The sequence below is a fragment of the Myotis lucifugus genome, unplaced genomic scaffold (assembly GCF_000147115.1).
Source record: "Myotis lucifugus unplaced genomic scaffold, Myoluc2.0 scaffold_47, whole genome shotgun sequence".
Lineage (NCBI taxonomy): Eukaryota > Metazoa > Chordata > Mammalia > Chiroptera > Vespertilionidae > Myotis > Myotis lucifugus.
Genome location: NW_005871095.1, coordinates 5704958 through 5722368, shown reverse-complemented (window position 1 = coordinate 5722368; position 17411 = coordinate 5704958). Strand labels below are relative to the sequence as shown.

General features: G+C 48.7%; 1 protein-coding gene across 1 annotated transcript in view; it reads left to right on the top strand.

Annotated features, from left to right (window-relative positions):
- Positions 1-3850: 3850 nt before the first annotated feature.
- PFKP (phosphofructokinase, platelet) overlaps positions 3851-17411 on the top strand; it is a 64950-nt gene continuing 51389 nt past the window's right edge. Inside the window, exons 1-2 of the mRNA XM_006088435.3 lie at positions 3851-4025; positions 16357-16430. Of these exons, the coding sequence (XP_006088497.1) occupies positions 3911-4025; positions 16357-16430 (189 nt within the window). The 5' untranslated portion in view covers positions 3851-3910. The remainder of the gene's footprint in view (positions 4026-16356; positions 16431-17411) is intronic.

Genomic DNA, 17411 nt, shown 5'->3' with positions numbered 1-17411 from the left:
ATTGGCATTTAACGGAATCCGCAATCATTCTCAGAGCTGGACAGATTATCTTCATGTTTCTAGTGACCGATTACATTGTTTCCAGAACAATTTAGCTCCCTTGCTAACAGTAATACTGCTTCAGTCTGTTGCCCGCCTCCTTACCACGTCTAAACTCACATATTTTTATATCAAATGTGAGAATTGATGGTAGAAGCAGAACAGGTAAGAAGTTATTGCTGTACCATCATCACAGAATAAAGAAAGTGGGGACCACAATACTAAGACACTAGAAAGCAGGAGACACTTCGAGTGATATTCTAGCTGAAGTATTGGCTGGGGTTTTCCATCTTTGACCAGCAGAACTAGGTTCAAACTCAGGTCTCGACACCAAAATCTTAAGTTTTTTCCCTTACCCACCATTAATTTTGGTGGCGGGGGTGGGGGGTTGTTAACATATATTTCATTTTTTACTACTGACAGACACTTTGCCAAATCAAAGATAAATGAGAACAGCTATCCATGAAGAAGAAAGGAAAAGCAGGCAGGCGTCACCAGTATGGAGAGAGAACACCTGTGAGAACTCTGGTGCTCCCACTGGGCGCTGGTGCTGCCATCCTGTCTCTGCTCACTGCACAGGAGGCGTGGGTTGAAGGCAGCATTTCCTAGTTTAGCACATTTACTCTTGGATTTTCCTAAATCTAGGGGAGAAGGAGAGGGAGTGGGAGGAAAAGGGGGATGGAAATGTAGCTGGGGTTGCAGATTAGCTCAAAGTTAGCTCCTGATTGGAACCAAGGGAAAATGCCAAGAAGAGAGACAGAGTTTAAGCCTGCAGCCGGTGAAGGATCGAGGCCCTCTGTCCAGCAGCCCTGGGGATGAATCCTGCCCACGGCACGAGTGCATGCAGTCCTTCCCTTCCCCTGATGAGTTTCAGGCTGTGGGCAGACACTTGTGAGACCCTGAGCAGAGGGTCCAGTGAAGCCCACCTAAATTCCTGATCCCTGGAGTGACTGTTCCTGTGATATGTGTGGGCTGGCATAAGCCACACAAGTTTGCAGGAACTTGTGAGGCCGCAATAGAGAATTAAGGTGCATCATGTCCTACTGAGGTTAGCTGCACAGTTAACCGGGCATGCGATTCTGCTCTCTGGTATCAGAGTTCTCTTCTAAGGCCAGAGTTAAGGTAACTCCCGTTGAACTATTAAAATACATGTATTGCAAAAGAAGAAGGAAAGAGAGCTGGCTCTGTCTTTCCATGTTAACTGAGATCTCTGTATATTATTCCCTGAGCTTAGTCAGGGCAGAATGACACATTTCCTATCTGAACCACAACTCTGTGTAATTCGCTTTAAAAAAATCCTTTGTAAAAACAGTCATAACTTTGGGGGTCTGACAATTCTAAACTTTATTGTTTTTATTTAACTGTAATATTTTTATACCAAAACAATACTAGTTCATTGGAGGAAAAAACAATTCTTGTAATAAGCAAAAGAAAGGAAATAAAAATGTCTAGATTTATTTACACATATATACACACACATATGTACACACACAGGCCTCCATTATTTCTAACCTTGCCTTTTATTAATGTTTCCTGAACGTATCTTCAAGTCAATAGATATTTACCTTTATGACCGAAACAGCAATTGAAAACTGTGTGTATTTTTATCATAATTTGCATCATTTACTGTCATGTTTGAACACTACTTGAGTTCTATCATTTTCTAAATTACAGACAATCCGATGACAAATGACCAGTCCTCTAAATTATAAAAACATTATATTTTAAGAAGATAAAATTCAGTGTACACCAACTTTTCCAAGTGTAGTATGCTCTACAAAGGGAGGGATGATTCTAGAGCACAAATTCTGGGCTGGGGGCACTGGAGCCCTCTGAGTGGAGGTGCTTAGAGCCTCCTGTCCTTGGAGAGTAAAGGCCACCTGTGTGCCATCGTCAAAACACCCAGTGTCCCTTTCAGCATCACTGGCCCTGCTGGGCTCCATCCATCAGCCAGTTGCTCTCAGACTCTGCAATCATCAGAACAGCTGGGAGCTTGTTAAAAATACATATTCCCTGGCAGCACTCCAGGAAACTGGACTTCAGTGGTTCTGGTGGAGCCAGAAAAAAAAAATAGGCCAGGTGATTTCCATAATCATAGGGGTTCAGGATTCTCCATTAATCCTGGCCTACAGCAGAGATCAGACTTCCAGGCTTGTCCATGGCAAGCATTTTTTTTTTCTCTTTTACAATAAAATTTTGATGCTCAGAGACATGAGTGGGAAGATGAGGTGGAGCGTATTTACACAAGCACCCAACCTAAGTCTGTGCACCCCACGCCCCTTCTGTCTGGAGTGGCCCTATAGCAAATAGCTTGATTGTGTTGCTATCACAGGGTTCTCTAGGTCAGTGGTTCTCAACCTTGGCTGCACATTAGAATCACCTGGGAATCTTTTTCAAATCCTGATTTCTGGGCCTCATCCTCCAGAAATTCTGTTTCTTTGTTACTAAGTGTTGTGGTCCCACCACAGTAACAAAGAAACAAACTTCCCCGACGGATGCGCCCAGAAATCAGGATTTTAAAAAGATTCCCAGGTGATTTCTAATGTGCAGCCCAAGGTTGAGAACCACTGCTCTAGGTGGACAGAAGAGCCTTTCTTAATCTCTTTCCCTCTTGTATCCATTCAACAAACATTTATTGCGCATCTAGCAGGCTCAGGTGTTGTGCCATCCCCGCTGTGACCTGCAGATGAATGGGACCTCATATGAAACTCTTGGGGTCACTGCACCCCAGTACGGGTGCCTCCTGAGGCCACGCCCCTGAGGGGTCTGTCTGAGTGTCAGCCGCAGGTAACTGGCAGGAGGTTAATCTCCGCAAAGTGTCAGCTTGTTCATCAATCCCCCTTCACACACACACACTGGATGCAAGTATCTTAGGTTTGGAACTCCCCGCAGGGCTGAGCGCATCTGGCTGACAGCTCAGGAACTCGGTTTCCTTAGGTAGGAACTTAGGTCTTATCTCCACCGCCAGCCTTTCCTCACATCCTCCCACGCAAGCTGGGCACTAAGTTCCCCTCTCCAGTCATGTTCCTTCTTGTCCCCGGTGCAGGTGGGCGAGGGTAGGGCGCGCCAGGGCCCTTGGGGGGACAGGGGTCAGGACTTTGTCATCGCCGGCAGCGACGCCTACGTTTGCTCACCAACTAGAGCATCCGTTCCGATTCCTTCCTCTCGACCTGAGACTGGAGGGGGAAACTGGGGCAGCCAAGGAAGCGCGAGGGTTCCCCCGCCTCCGAGCGCCATCTGGCGAGGAATCCTGCAGGAATCAGGGCTCGAGCCTCGCCTGAAGTTCTTTCCCTTCCATAGGGTACTCCCACCCACCAGCGGGGCTCCCCTCAATGAGGTGCTCCGCCCACCTGCAGCGGTCCACCCCCGCCCACCGCCTCCCACCTGCAGTGTTACCAACCCCCGCCCCCCCATAACCTGCGATGCCCCACCCATCTCGTGATGTCCCGCCCACCGACTGCGAAACTGTAATGTGCAGCTCTACCCACCTGCAAGGCTCCCACAATTGCAATGGTCCCGGCTACCTATGAGGCTCCTCCCACATGCGATACGCCCCTTCTCGAAAGGTCCCCACTCACACACCTGGGCTCTTCCGCCTGCGAGGCTCCCGCACCTTCGAAGCCCGCCCACCAATAGCACGCCCCGCCCCGCCCCGCCCCGCCCCGCCCCTCCATCTGCATAGCGCCCAGCCGAGCTGTACGCCCCTGCCCCCGGCGCCTCCGCCGCAGGCCCCGCCCCATGTGCCCGCCCCTAGATTCCGATTGGCGCGCGTGGAGTGGGCGGAGCGAGCGGTTTCTTAAGCGGTGGCACCGCGGGCGGAGTGCACTGGCTGCCTAGCACCCGGCCCAGCACGGTGTCCAGCCTGTTCGCCATGGACCACAACGGTGACCCCTCGGTCCCCAGAACTTCCTTCCGAAAGTTCCTGGAGCAACTCTCCGGGGCCGGCAAAGCCATCGGCGTGCTGACCAGCGGCGGGGATGCCCAAGGTGCGCTACCACCTCCCCGGGCCGGGGCGGAGGGGGACATCGGGGAGAAGGGATGGAGGTACCAGGGGGAAAATGTGGAGACCCGGGCAAGCGACAGGGGTACGGGGAGAAGAGAGATGTGGGAGAGCAGCCCGGTGCCCGGGAGCCGCAGGGGTACCTTGCGGGGTTGGAGCGGGCCGGGCCGCCTCCAAGTCCCTGCGGGGGCGCGAAGGGAGGGGTATGGCAGCCCAAGCCGTCATCCGGAAGATGAATTAATTTTCCACCTCCACGTTATTTTAAAAATTGAGGCTGGCGACGGGGTCGTCTGGGCCGCCCTTGTAGGTCATCTAAATCCGACTCGTAGGGTGGGTCTGGAGGCCCCTGAAGGTGGGTGACAGCGCGGCCACCTCCAATGCCAGGGCTCCCTCCCGCCCTGTGCTGCGGAGGAAACGGCGGTACCCGCAGCGCGGCCGGAGGACTCACGCCCCTACGCGGCGCGGGCGGGGTCCCCGCTGCCGATTTCGGGGCGCGTCCGGGGGCGCGGGGGTCCCCGGGCGGGGTGGCCAGGCGTCCGGCACACTGCACATTTACACCGGGAGATTTAAACCAGGGGTTTCCGCCGCTCTAATCGCCTTTCCCCTTCCGGCTGTGACCAAACCGAAAACTAAAATGGGTCACTGGGCCTCCCCGCCAGCCTCTCTTTGGGGGAAGGATTAGGAAGCGGGGACTCCGGGACGTCACCAGCACCGAGCGCGGACTCCAGGCGCCCCACCGCCAGCGTGGAGGCGGATTTCGGGGAGATGAGGACAGGAGTCCGAGGCCCGCGGACGCACCAAGAAAATATTTCCATATCATGGGGGAAGGAGTGACACGGCCACGCCCAGGCTGTGGCGCTGGGTGCACGTGGGGGCGCCGGGGTTCTCAGGGAGTGGGTTTTCCAGATCCAGGCAAATCCCTGGGTGGAGCGAGCCAACCGCTAGAAAGTGGATGGGCGTTTTCAGGCGGATGCGGACCTGGAGCCTTAAGAACCATGCAGGCGGGGACGCGTCCGGTAGCTGGTGTGTGGTTTCTCCCCTCCTCCCCAGCCCCAGATGAAGTTAAAGACTCTGCGGCCTCATTTCCACCTGTTTGGAGGCCACACACAAGGTGGAGGGAGGCTTGGGTTAAGGTTCTGGCGTCCTAGCCGGTGCCCACCCTCCCCGCGACCTTCCCTTTGCCCTTGAGCGGGGCGTGGCTGGCTCGGGTGCTGCCGGTTGGCGCCCTTGGCGCGCGCGTACGTGATGCTTGGCCTGTCGCTGTCCGTGTGCCCTGCGCCCTGGGCCCTAGGCACCTGGCGCGCAGCATCCCCAGAGCGTCGGTGCCAGGCGAGACCCTCCCAGTCCTCTTGAACGTGTCTGTCGCAGCGTCAGTCATCACCCCCACCCCACGGGCCCACGCCTTTGCCTCCCAGGGAAGCAGGGCTGTCCTGATTTGATATCCTAGTAAAATGACTCAGGTTTTCAACATTCCAGAGAAAGAAAATGTTGTGATATAGCAGAGGCCGGGACTGAGGAAATGCAGAGTGAAATCAATGACATCGCCCAGCTTACTTAAATGAACAAACAGCAGAAAATGTGCCAGGCCGGGTCGTATGGGTTCCTGCTGGGGCTGAGAGTGGCTTCCCTGTCAAAGGCTTCAAAAGCACGTGTGCCTGCAGATGCTAGCACAAATGAGGAAGCATCTTAAATGAATGGCATCCTGCCCCCTCCAAAGAGCATAAAACGTTGGCACAGGAAGGGGAACTGGCCTTAAGCCTCCAGGCTTCAAGGTCAGTGTTTGAAGGTTATTTTATAATTAGGCTTCAAGGTCAGTGTTTGAAGGTTATTTTATAATTAAGGTGCTATGTCTGTTATATATATATATATATCATTCCTTTGAATCCTTGTCTAAAAATTTGCTTAACCACCTGGTAGTTGGCATACAGGCACTGAGGATAATGGTGCAATAGACAGAATCAGCATTTTCTCTGTTACTCATCCTGGCCCTGCCACTTGTGAGCAGCTATAAAAGAGTTCATTCATTCCGTTAGTCCACACCTCTTCTCAATGGAAAGTATACTTTGAAAACAAAAACTCTAAGAGAAGGTTGTTTGGTTGGTGTCCTGTCAGGTTACTAGGAGATGACAGTTCTCACCTCAGCGGGTAGCATCCTCTTTGATGTCCTGATGCTCCCACCTGGCACATTGGGGCTGCCAGGAATGTAGGGCAGCCCACCGTGGCCACTTGTATGCCCTCCCTCCCCCTTCCAGGCAGAGCTGTGGCGGTTGACTGTTTTTTCTTGGACTTCATGCAAAATGCCAGATGTTCTATTTTGAGTCCATGTTGGATCTGCCTGAGCGTTTGGGAGCATTTCTTTCCAAGAGAGCTCACCGGAGACATGCTCAGAGAGTCTGGTCTTGGCAGCGGCAGATTTACAGACCCTTAGAGTAGGTTATTCCCAGAGATGCTTTGGGCTGCCCACCATTTCCCCACTTTCTCTTGATTCTAAGTTAGATCAGTGTTGGATTTCCTCTGAGATCCAACAGAAGAATTTTTACAGGTCTTATCTCCAGGCCTAATTACAGGGCTCCAAGACATATGTGTCTTCATTTTGGAGGTGGAGACAAAGACCCACAGTGAGATAATTGACGTAGCTAAGGTTATGTGGCTTTTAAATGGCAGTGGCAGGATTTAAGATAAGTTTTATGACATCTCAATCTAAATGCTTTCCAGGCCATGGTGCTCTGAAGGGACCTTTCTCAGAAAATGCCTTTCTACAGTGACAGCAACCACTTTAAAATACAGTGAGAGTGGCTGAAGGGAAGTAACACTTGATTCCAAAGTGATGAAATGCTTTTGATTCCCAATGGAACTTGCATTATATAATCTATTAAAGAACAACAACACCATAAATCCCCCATCTATATTCCTGACTCCCTAGCCCCACTCATTAGGGAAGAGTATTTCTAAAGCTAACTATTATTTTTTTCATTACTTGGGTTTCTTCTGTTGTCACAAGGAATCTGCAGACTTAAACTGATTTTTATTTTAACCTAAAATAAGTTCCCATTGCCAAATGGACAGACATAATCATGACTCAGTACCCACCCTCAAGGAAGATTGTGCCACGTGCCAAAGGTGACTCATCATCTTAGATAACCAACTGTGGGCTTCCGGAGGGGCTGGTAGGGCTGAGAGTTCTGAGCAATGGAGTGGACCCTAAGGGCAGAGTGAACACCAGGCTGAGTCCCTTTTTGCCCGTGGCAGAGTAAATAGCACTCACATAAATCAAGCCGATGTAAGTCTTCCCATTCATGGTAAGAATAGCTAAGATTTAGTGACCATTGCTATGTGGCAGGTGCTAATGCTTCACGTTCTAACTCATCCTCATTTGACACATGAGCAAGGGAGCTGTGAGATGCACGGAGTGTACTTTGTACATCTCAGAAGTTTGAGGTGTCATCTGCTAAGCAGTAGGGCTGCAGTGGAAATGGGGGGGCCAGACACAGGTGCCATTCCCCAGTGCCTTTCTGGTGCCCAGCGCAAAGGTTGGCAGCTCACTAGGAAGTGTGGACCAATTCCTTCCTCTAGGCATTCCAGTTGTTTTCTTTTCTCATGAAGTCATGTCAATTCACTAAATCTCTGCTAATCCAATGCACTCTTTCATCTCCTGAGCAATGTCTGGGGACAGTGAACGCCTGGAGATTTGCAGTCAGAAATGTGAGGTACTGTGGATGGGGCCCAGGCACCTAGTTGGCCTTCACTGACGTGGATTTCTTGAACATTGCTTTGGGGCCCTGCTTGGGGCGGGGGTTCCTTCTGTGCCGGCCCTGAACTGTGCGGGCATTAGAGCCCAGTAAGATGCAAAGGGCAACTGAGAACAATGGGCATCTCGCCTCACAGCTCCAGCCCCTTACAATCCTGGAATTCTGTACATTCTGTCCGGGAATCTTTTCTTTTTTTAATATATATTTTTATTGATATCAGAGAGGAAGGGAGAAGACGAGAGACATAGAAACATCAATGATGACAGAGAATCATTGATGGGCTGCCTATTGCCTGACCCACCCTGGGGATAGAGCCCGCAACCCAGGCATATGGTCTGACAGGGAACCAAACCCATGACCTCCTGGCTCCTAGTCAACAATGCTCAACCACTGAGCCATGCCGGCCCAGCCTCGGGGGATCTTTTCTGTTTATAGTGTAATAACTTAATGAAAGTGATTGGGTCTAGGAGGCAGAGTGTTAAAATGCTAATGTTAACCTCATGTACACTGTGGGGAGTCTGTGCAATTGCAAAGTTGTCTACAGATGCAAACACTGTTGTGTGACATTTTGTCATCTTCAAAAAGCATGTTTTCCCCCTTAGTTCAAACCTTTTATCAGGGAGAATTGGGGCCATTTGAATATGATGCACCCATCCACTGGGCTGTCAGAAGCAATCCTAATTAGAGACATGAAGGCAGGGCAATGCCATTCTAAAGGCAGACATCAGAATACAACATTGTCCATCCACTACGACTGTAATTGTGCTGAGAAGGTGCCTGGCTAAAGAACAGATGGCCATGTGTTAAGGAAGCAGTTGAGTCACTTTTCCAGTTACTCTTTTCACCCAGCTTCCTAGGCTGCTGTGTTTTTATGTGTTACCAAGTGTCTGCCAGCAGGCCCCTTTATCCCGTGTGTCTTCCCCCTGATACTTAGCATGTTGGGGATTACAGTCCTTGTCAGGAGGGAAGAGGCGGCCAAGCTGCTGGGGAGCAGTGCCCGGAGCTTCTCTCTGCCAGCAGTGAGACGGGGTCTTCCATTTTTTCATTTGGAAAATGAAAGTGGAGTCACTCAGCTCTTATCTCCTTCCTCCCCTCCCCCTTCCTGTTCCCCTTCTCAGTGAAAGGCTGAAGGCCACAGGAAGACAGGAAGGACAAGGAGAAGGTGCAAAAGAGAAAGGCATGCCACTGCTCTGCCTCTGGCCCTGCTGCCCCGGGGTCCACACCTTCCTCTCTGTCCTTGACGCGGCCTTGCCGAGGTGCAGACTGTGATTTAGAAGGTCTAGGGGACATATGTACTACTATTTGTAATACCTTAAACAATAAAATAAAAAAAAGTAATGTTACCTCAATAAATGGAATGAAAAAAAGAAAAAAGAAGGTCTAGGGGAGGCCTGAGAATCCACTCCAGCTGCTGGTCCCGCTGGTCAGCTGAGGACATGCTTCAGTCCTGGGTCCACGGGGTGTTTAGGAACCCAGGCAGCTCAGACCTCTCCAGCAGTTTTCTGCGAAGGTTCTCTGACCAGGAGTTTCACTGGATTGTAATATAGGACCCTGTCTATAGAAAGGTAGAAACGAGTCATCAGTGGGGTCAGAAGTTTCTTTTGCTTAGATCAGGGGTGGGGAATCTTTTTTCTGCCAAGGGCCATTTGGATATTTATAACATCATTCGTGGGCCATACAAATCATCTACTTAAAAATTAGCCTGCTGTATTTGGTCAAACATTTACTTAACTCACCCCTAATGCCTTGGCGGGGCCAGACCAAATGATTTCTCGGGCCTTATAGGGCCCGTGGGCCGGACATTCCCCACCCCTGGCTTAGATGATGTGGGGAAGGGTGCCCTGGGGTAACCCATGCCACCAATCCTCCCCATCTTTAAGCTCTGCTTTAACATACCAGGTCTGTTTTTAACTGTTCCTCAAATTAGCAATGGCCTCATAGGTGAGGGCAGACCTGGGCCCTCCTCTTGGGCAGTGGCTGTGTGACCTGGGGGCAGATGAACATGGGAAGGAGGCAAACCTGGGGGAAGCCCTGGTCCTTGGAGCGCCCAGGACAGCCTGTGTCAGGGACCCTCCATCTGACCTGGGGCAGTGGTGGCAGGAGGCAGCCTGGGGAGACGGCAGGGGAAGCCTGCAGGGGCTTTCAAGGAAGAGGTCAGAGCCAGATGGGCAAGGTTCCTGGGGAGCGGCAGCTGGGGAGGACTTTGGATTTAGCCTGTGTGACCCAGAAGCCACCTGGAGGCACTGGCTGCCTCTCATAGGGGTGGTTTTATGGAGGGGGTTGGGGGGAGGGGAGGAGAATCCAAGTTTAGGATCTCTGGAGGAGCAGGATTGGGCCTTGGGTGGAGGGTTTCGGGGTGGGGCTGGGCACCTGGCAGGGCCCCCTCCACATGGAGGAGGGGACCAAGGGGCATGGGATGGGTTTGTAAATGGAGGGTCCGGCCTCTGATCGGGCTCCCTTTGCAGCAGGAAGCAATGTAGAGTAGGGGGTGAGCGGAGGTGGAGGCAGATAGGGTTGGTCAAAGGACATTCTTTACAGCAGTGCTTATCTGCTTACCAAGAGGGAACCAGCAAACACCAGCAAGGAGACAGGCCACACTGGGTACTTGGAATGGAGTAGTCGCCGCCTTTCAGGAGGCACTCAGTGCTAATGCACGTGGCAGGACTGACACAGAACTTGCGGCTAAAGGGTAGGTCGGAGCTGCTGAGCAGTGGAAATGGGGCTCGGGTGGGGGCCCCTGTAATATGTGTGACTCACCACATTAAACAAGATGCAGACGAAGCAGGTGACATTAATTTTAAATGTATATTTTAGTCAACCCAATAGTTCAACCCAGAGCCCATATAAAGAGCATTTAGATAGCTCACCTTATTTTTTCCCAGTGACATTCAGGCTCACTCCACAGCGAGGTTCTGGCACAGAGGGTCCCTATTGACTGTTTACGTTGGAATATCACGGAGGGGCTGCTGGCCGTGGTCTCACATCTGCAGCGGAGGCTGGGACACAGCGCGGCAGGCACGCTTCCCCCGCCGCTGGCCAGGCCTGGATCCGCTTTTCCAGATGTCCGCTTGGCTGCCTCCCTCGCTTCTCTGATTCCCCAAAATAGCGCTTCTCCTGGAGGCCCGAGGCCAGCACTAGCTCCTGGCGGACAGTTGCAGCCCCTCTCTGCACCCCACACTCCAGCCCCCCAGCCCTGCTCTGCATTTTATTCTTCCCCTGACCCCCTTCCTCCCCGGGTGTCATGTGTTTATCCTGTTATTGTTAGCAGCCAGGGCCAGCCCCACCAGGGCCAGGATCTTCCCCTGAATTTCTCAATGACAGAGAGCAGTGCCTGGCCCAGAGAAGACACGCCTTGCATCTTGGGTGCATGGATGGATAGATGGATGGATGGATGTATGGATGGATGGATGAAAACCCCCCAAGGATTTATCTAAGTTTTCTGCAGACTCTGAACACAAGACCCAGCAATTTGGATCGTCCATGAATCCGAGACACTCCCAACTTCGTAACTTTGATTCGTGGGGGAGCTAACATCGTTATACAGTTCTCCTTAGGAGTTGTTTTCCTGTCAATTACTAAATTATTAAAGGGGGAAACGTGATGGAGAACTCTAGTAGCAATTCAAGTTAAGGTGTGTTTTAAGTTTGTTTTCTAACATATCCCACACCTTTGCTTTGGTATAAAGATGAAAGCCATGTGAATTCAGGAAGAAACCAGTAAGAGGGCTGAGCAACCTGACTTTATTTTTCAAAAAAGAGATTAAAGATCAAAATGAATTGGGAAAGGATTATAAGTACTGAGAAATGTGCAGGGAACATGGCTAAAGGGGATCCGAAAGGAGATTTCTCATATTCTTCAGATCACATAGGAAATGACAGAATGAATCCCAGTTATTTTATCAGAATCAACATATTCCTTGTTTCTTACAAATTACTTCAAGTTTAAATTTCACCAGAACAGAATCTTAGGAAGCATTTGGAAACCTGGAGTCCACCCCACTCCCTGATTCAAGGAAGAAATCACTTAGTGACTAGCTTACCTACATGATGGTTTAGCAAGAAGCTGTTAATCGGTAATGTCAAGAATAACCAATGGACACAGACAGTAGGGGGCATGTGCTGGGGGCGGGAATGGGTGGGGAGAATTCAATGGGGGGAAAGAGGTAATATTTTCAACAATAATTTAAATTAAAAAAAGAAAGAAAACAATCTAACAATCTACTCTTTCTATTTTATCTAAAGTAATTACCACACACTTCCCACTTAACTCCTTCCTAAGTTTTTTCAAACTTTATATTTGGTTCCCATCACAATATTGTACATTCCCCGAGGACTGGGGTTTAAATTTTTGCAAACGAGGAGGACATTACTTTCCAAATATGAAGATTCTTACTCGGTGGCAGGATTGCATTGCCCCATGGAAATGATTGTGAAAGCTATTTTAACTCCCAGGTCTGGCTACCAAAACCAAAACAAAAGCAGAGTGAATGGACCGGACTGTGTGGAGCTGTTACTGAAAAAGCAGTCTGAGTGCAGAGTGAAAGGCCCCGAACGGTGTGTTCTGAGTGGATGACGCTGAGCCCCAGGACAGTGCTCTGCAAAACAGTGAAACCAGAACCTGGCCCTGCTCACGCAGCAGACTGTCCGACCCCAGTGCAGGGGCCGGTGTCGATCCCTGGCTCTTTCTGTGTTCCTCGGTGTTTGTCCTCCAGGGTGCTCCTCGGAAGGCAGCCACCTGGAGGGCCCAGCCCCTGCAGCAGTTTGGGTCCCAGCTGTGCACCCAGTTGAGGAGGAGAGCTGGTAACCGAATGGGCCCCGCACCAAACAACAAAACTGGAAAGGCAGTTTTTTCTTAAAGTTCCCTTTGGTGATTCTAACGCACAGCACAGCCATTGCCCTAGGGCAGCGGTTAGGGCAGCGGTTCTCAACCTGTGGGTCGTGACCCCTTTGGCAGTCGAACGACCCTTTCATAGGAGTCGCCTAAGACCATCCTGCATATCAGATATTTACATTACGATTCATAACAGTAGCAACATTACAGTTATGAAGTAGCAACGAAAATAATTTTATGGTTGGGTCACAACATGAGGAACTGTATTTAAAGGGCCAGAAGGTTGAGAACCACTGCCCTAGGGAATTAGGTCATATTTTAAGGTAAAATAAAATGAAGACAAAGGTTTATACACTAGCTTTGTTTTATTAAGTTTGCTCATGTGGCTATCAGTTCATCTGCTCAGAGCCCAACCTCCCTGTCTCCCTAGGAGCACCCAGGCCCCTGAGGCTGCCTTGTGCATCAGCCCAGGTGCTGGGGCACTAAGCTCAGTTTTTCCTGCTCTGAGCAGAGGACGCCCCTCAGGCCCAATCAGGAGGCTGCTAGCTCCCAGCTGGGGGAAAGGCCAGCTGGTTTTACTAAATCACAGGACCTAGGAAGTGAATAAAGCCTGTGAGGCTGGGTGCTACTGCTCAGTGGCAGTTCACCTCCTGGGAGCTTGGTGAGAGGGCGGTGCTCAGGGTCCTCCCCTGCCTGGGAAACCCCTGGGGCCGCTGCAGGAGGAGGGGTGACAGGCCATTTCGCTGTGAGTACAGCTGCACCCCAAGAGGCAGGGGCAGACTGAAGCCAAGGAGCTGACGTGAGGATTGTTCAGACCGTGTGGGACAGAGGTCAGCGTTGGCAGGCTTTTATTGCACAGGGATCTCCCAGGCTCACCTCTGGATCATGTCCCCCTTGTCACAGTTTCACTCTTGCTGTTTCTTATCCACTTCTAAAACCCCCAACTTGTCTTTTATCCCGCTTTTATGAAGGTTTCCCTCCCCCTGCCCCGCCCCCTTGGGAACAAGGGCCTCAGGAAGGGGATAGTGGGGGTATCAACCTTGCAAATCTCCCCGAGACAAAGCATTGGTGTGGTGTAGCGTTGAGTGGTTAATTTAGCAGTGACAGTGGCCACAGCAGAATACAGGCCTAGACTCAGGAGCCTGTTGGGAGGGACCCCGAGGGCTTGTTTATCAGGTCAGGTTTAAGGGTTGAGGAGGCTCCATGCACACCTGACCCTGTGAGCAGGGAGATGTGGGCCTAAACCTACACAGGATTCCTTTTTCTCCGCATCCTCGCTAGCACTTGTCGTTTGTTGATTTGTTGATGATAGCCAATCTGACAGGTGTGAGATGGTACCGCATTGTCGTTTTGATTTGCCTCTCTCGGATGATTAGTGACTTTGAGCATGCTTTCATATGTCTCTTGGCCTTCCTTATGTCTTCTTTCGAAAAGTGTCTATTTAGGTCTGTTGCCCATTTTTTGATTGGGTTGTTTATCTTCCTTTAGTTAAGTTGTATGAGTTCCCTGTAAATGTTGGAGATTAAACCCTTATTGGTGATAACATTGGCAAATATGTTCTCCCATGCAGTGGGCCTTCTTGTTGTTTTGTTGATGGTTTCTTTCGCTGTGCATAAGCTTTTTATTTTGATGTAGTCCCATTTGTTTATTTTCTCTTTAGTTTCCATTGTCCTAGGAGCTATATCGGTGAAGAAATTGCTTCAGCATATGTCTGAGATTTTGCTGGCTATGGATTCCTCTAGCATTTTTATGGTTTCCCATCTTATGTTTAAGTCCTTTATCCATTTTGAGTTTATTTTTGTGTATGGTGTAAGTTGGTGCTCTAGTTTCAATTTTTTGCATGTATCTGTTCAATTTTTCCAACACCATTTATTGAAGAGACTATCTTGACTCCATTGTATGTTCTTGCCTCCTTTGTCAAATATTAATTGAGCATAGTGGTTTGGGTCGATTTCTGGGTTCTCTATTCTATTCCATTGATCTATATATCTGTTCTTGTGCCAGTACCAGGTAGTTTTGAGAACAGTGGCTTTGTAATACATCTTGATATCTGGTATTGAGATCCCACCTACTTTGTTCTTCTTTCTCAGGATTGTTGCAGCTTTTCGGGGTCTTTTTTATTATAGATGAATTTTTGGAGAGCTTGTTCTAGGTCTTTGAAATATACCGTTGGTATTTTGATGGGGAGTGCATTGAATCTATAGATTGCTTTGGGAAGTATGGACATTTTGATGATGTTGATTCTACCAACCCATGAAGACGATATATTCTTCCATCTGTTTATGTCTTCCTCTATCGCTTTTTTCAGTGTCCTGTAGTTTTCAGAGTGCAGGTCTTTTACCTCCTTAGTTAAGTTTATTCCTAGGTATCTTAATTTTTTTGGTGCGATGGTAAATGGGATTTTTTTTTAAGTCTCTCTTTCTGGAAGTTCACTTTTGGTGTATAGAAATGCCATAGATTTCTTGGCATTAATTTTGTATCCTGCTACATTGCTGAATCCTTGTGCACTGCTGGTGGAAATGCAGACTGGTGCAGCCACTGTGGAGAACAGTATGGAGTTTCCTCAAAACTCCCATTTGACCTAGTGGTCCCACTTCTAGGAATATATCCCAAGAAACTAGAAACATCCATCAGAAAGGATATATGCACTCCTATGTTCATAGCAGCACAATTCACCATAGCTAAGATTTGGAAGCTGCCTAAGTGCCCATCAGCAGATGAGTGGATTAAAAAACTGTAGTACATCTACACAATGGAATACTACGCTGCGGTAAAAAAAGAAGGAATTCTTACCATTTGCAACAGCATGGATGGAACTGGAGATTATTATGCTAATCGAAATAAGCCAGTCAGAGAAAGATAAATATCACATGGTCTCACTCATTTATGGAAAATAATGAACAACATAAACTGATGAACAAAAACAGATCCAGAGACAGAAAAGCATCTTTCAGATGGTCAAACCTCAGAGGGAAGGTAGGGGAGGGTGGGGGTAAGGACTTGTATGCATGCATATAAGCCTAACCAATGGACACAGACAACAGGAGGGTGAGGGCATGAGTGGGGTGTTGGGAGGCAATGGGGAGATAAGGACACATATGTAATACCTTAATCAATAAAATAAAATTTAAATTCAAAAAAATCATAAATAAATAAATAAACCTACACAGGTGTGAGCCGGGGACGGGGCATCTCTTTCCTGTCCCAGGTTTATCTTGATCAGGTGTTATTTACAAAATGTTGGTTTAATATTTTTTTTTCATAAAATGGCATGACTTGTTTTGTATTTAAGGCCACTGATGAAATTTTTTTTACGCTGGTGATGAAATTGTCTATTTTTCACCTCCTCCTCAAATCCCAGACTCCTGGTCCTTTTCAGTACTATTTTCTTTGAATTTGGCAAACTATAAATAAACACCTGTCCCTTGTGTTGTTTTGAACACAAGGAAGGAGTTGCCTGCAGGTTTGTAGGGAATCAAGGCAGCTGGTGGCTGAGCAGAGCTACTCTAATTGAACGTGCGCCAGGCGCTTCTCCAAGGGCGTAAGGAAGTTCACCTGTGGATGAGCTCGCACATGCCCAGCCCTCTGCCCTACATTTTCCCAAGATCCTGATGCTATCCTGGATACAGTGTGTCAGGCCCATCTTTCATTCAGGAACCTTCTGAGAGGTCACGATTCCCTGTGGTCGCGGCCAGTGCATGCCCGTCTCTCCTCTAACTGCTGTCCTGTCCTTGCCAGGTATGAATGCCGCTGTCCGTGCTGTCGTGCGCATGGGGATCTACACGGGGGCCAAGGTGTACTTCATCTATGAGGTCAGTGTCCCACAGCAGTCCTGCCTTCTCTGGCCCCCAGGTACCTGTGCCTTGCACTCCTCCGGAGCTCTCACACCTGCTGGGATGGGGCCCTGCTGACTGAAACCCAGGGCCAGCAGGGGAGCCCAGTCTAGAGCTGATGGCTGTGGTCAGAGCTTACCTGGGAGGATGTGCTCCCTGGTCCAGATGTGCCTCTATGAGATTTGTGTTGGGGAGCAAGGGGTGGAAGGATGAAATTCCATTTTGATGTCAACTGGTTTTGCAAGATTAAGGATCTCAAACTGGTCATATTTGTAGCTCTAATTCCTTATAGAAGTGATGTATGTAGAGTCACTTAAAATGGGATTGAATTCAAATAAACATTAAGATAATTGGGATAAATTAAGATAAGTGGGATAAATTTTCATAAAATCGCATGACTTGTTTTGTATTTAAGACCACTGATGAAATTTTTTTTACGCTGGTGATGAAATTGTCACCTCCTCCTTCACGACCGCTTTGAGTTTTTCATCCTTAATGTAACGCCCAATTCCTACTGTTTATTTGTTTTCTTCAAACTGAGTCCTCTGAAATCCAGCAGCAGTCCTGGCGATCTAGGGATGGGTGGTGTTTGGGTAGAAGGTGCCAAAATAGTTTGGAGCACATGATTTATTTCAAAAATTACTAGGAAAACGATAATTTATGTTTAGATTTTAAATTTATAAAACATAATAAAGCTTATAAAAAGGAAAGAAGAGAATATATTTTTAAATAACAATTCCTTCAGTATCACTGCTAGTGTTTTATGCTGATTCTTCCCAGTGTTATATATGGGAGAGACTGGGAGGAAATATGTACATTACTAAAATTACAGTAAAGGAATTTTATATAGTACATTTTCTACCTACCATTGCACTCTATATGCCATGTATATCCCACAACTATTGCTTTAAATGTCTATATAATATTCTATCATGTTGATGTCTCAACATTTACCTGGCT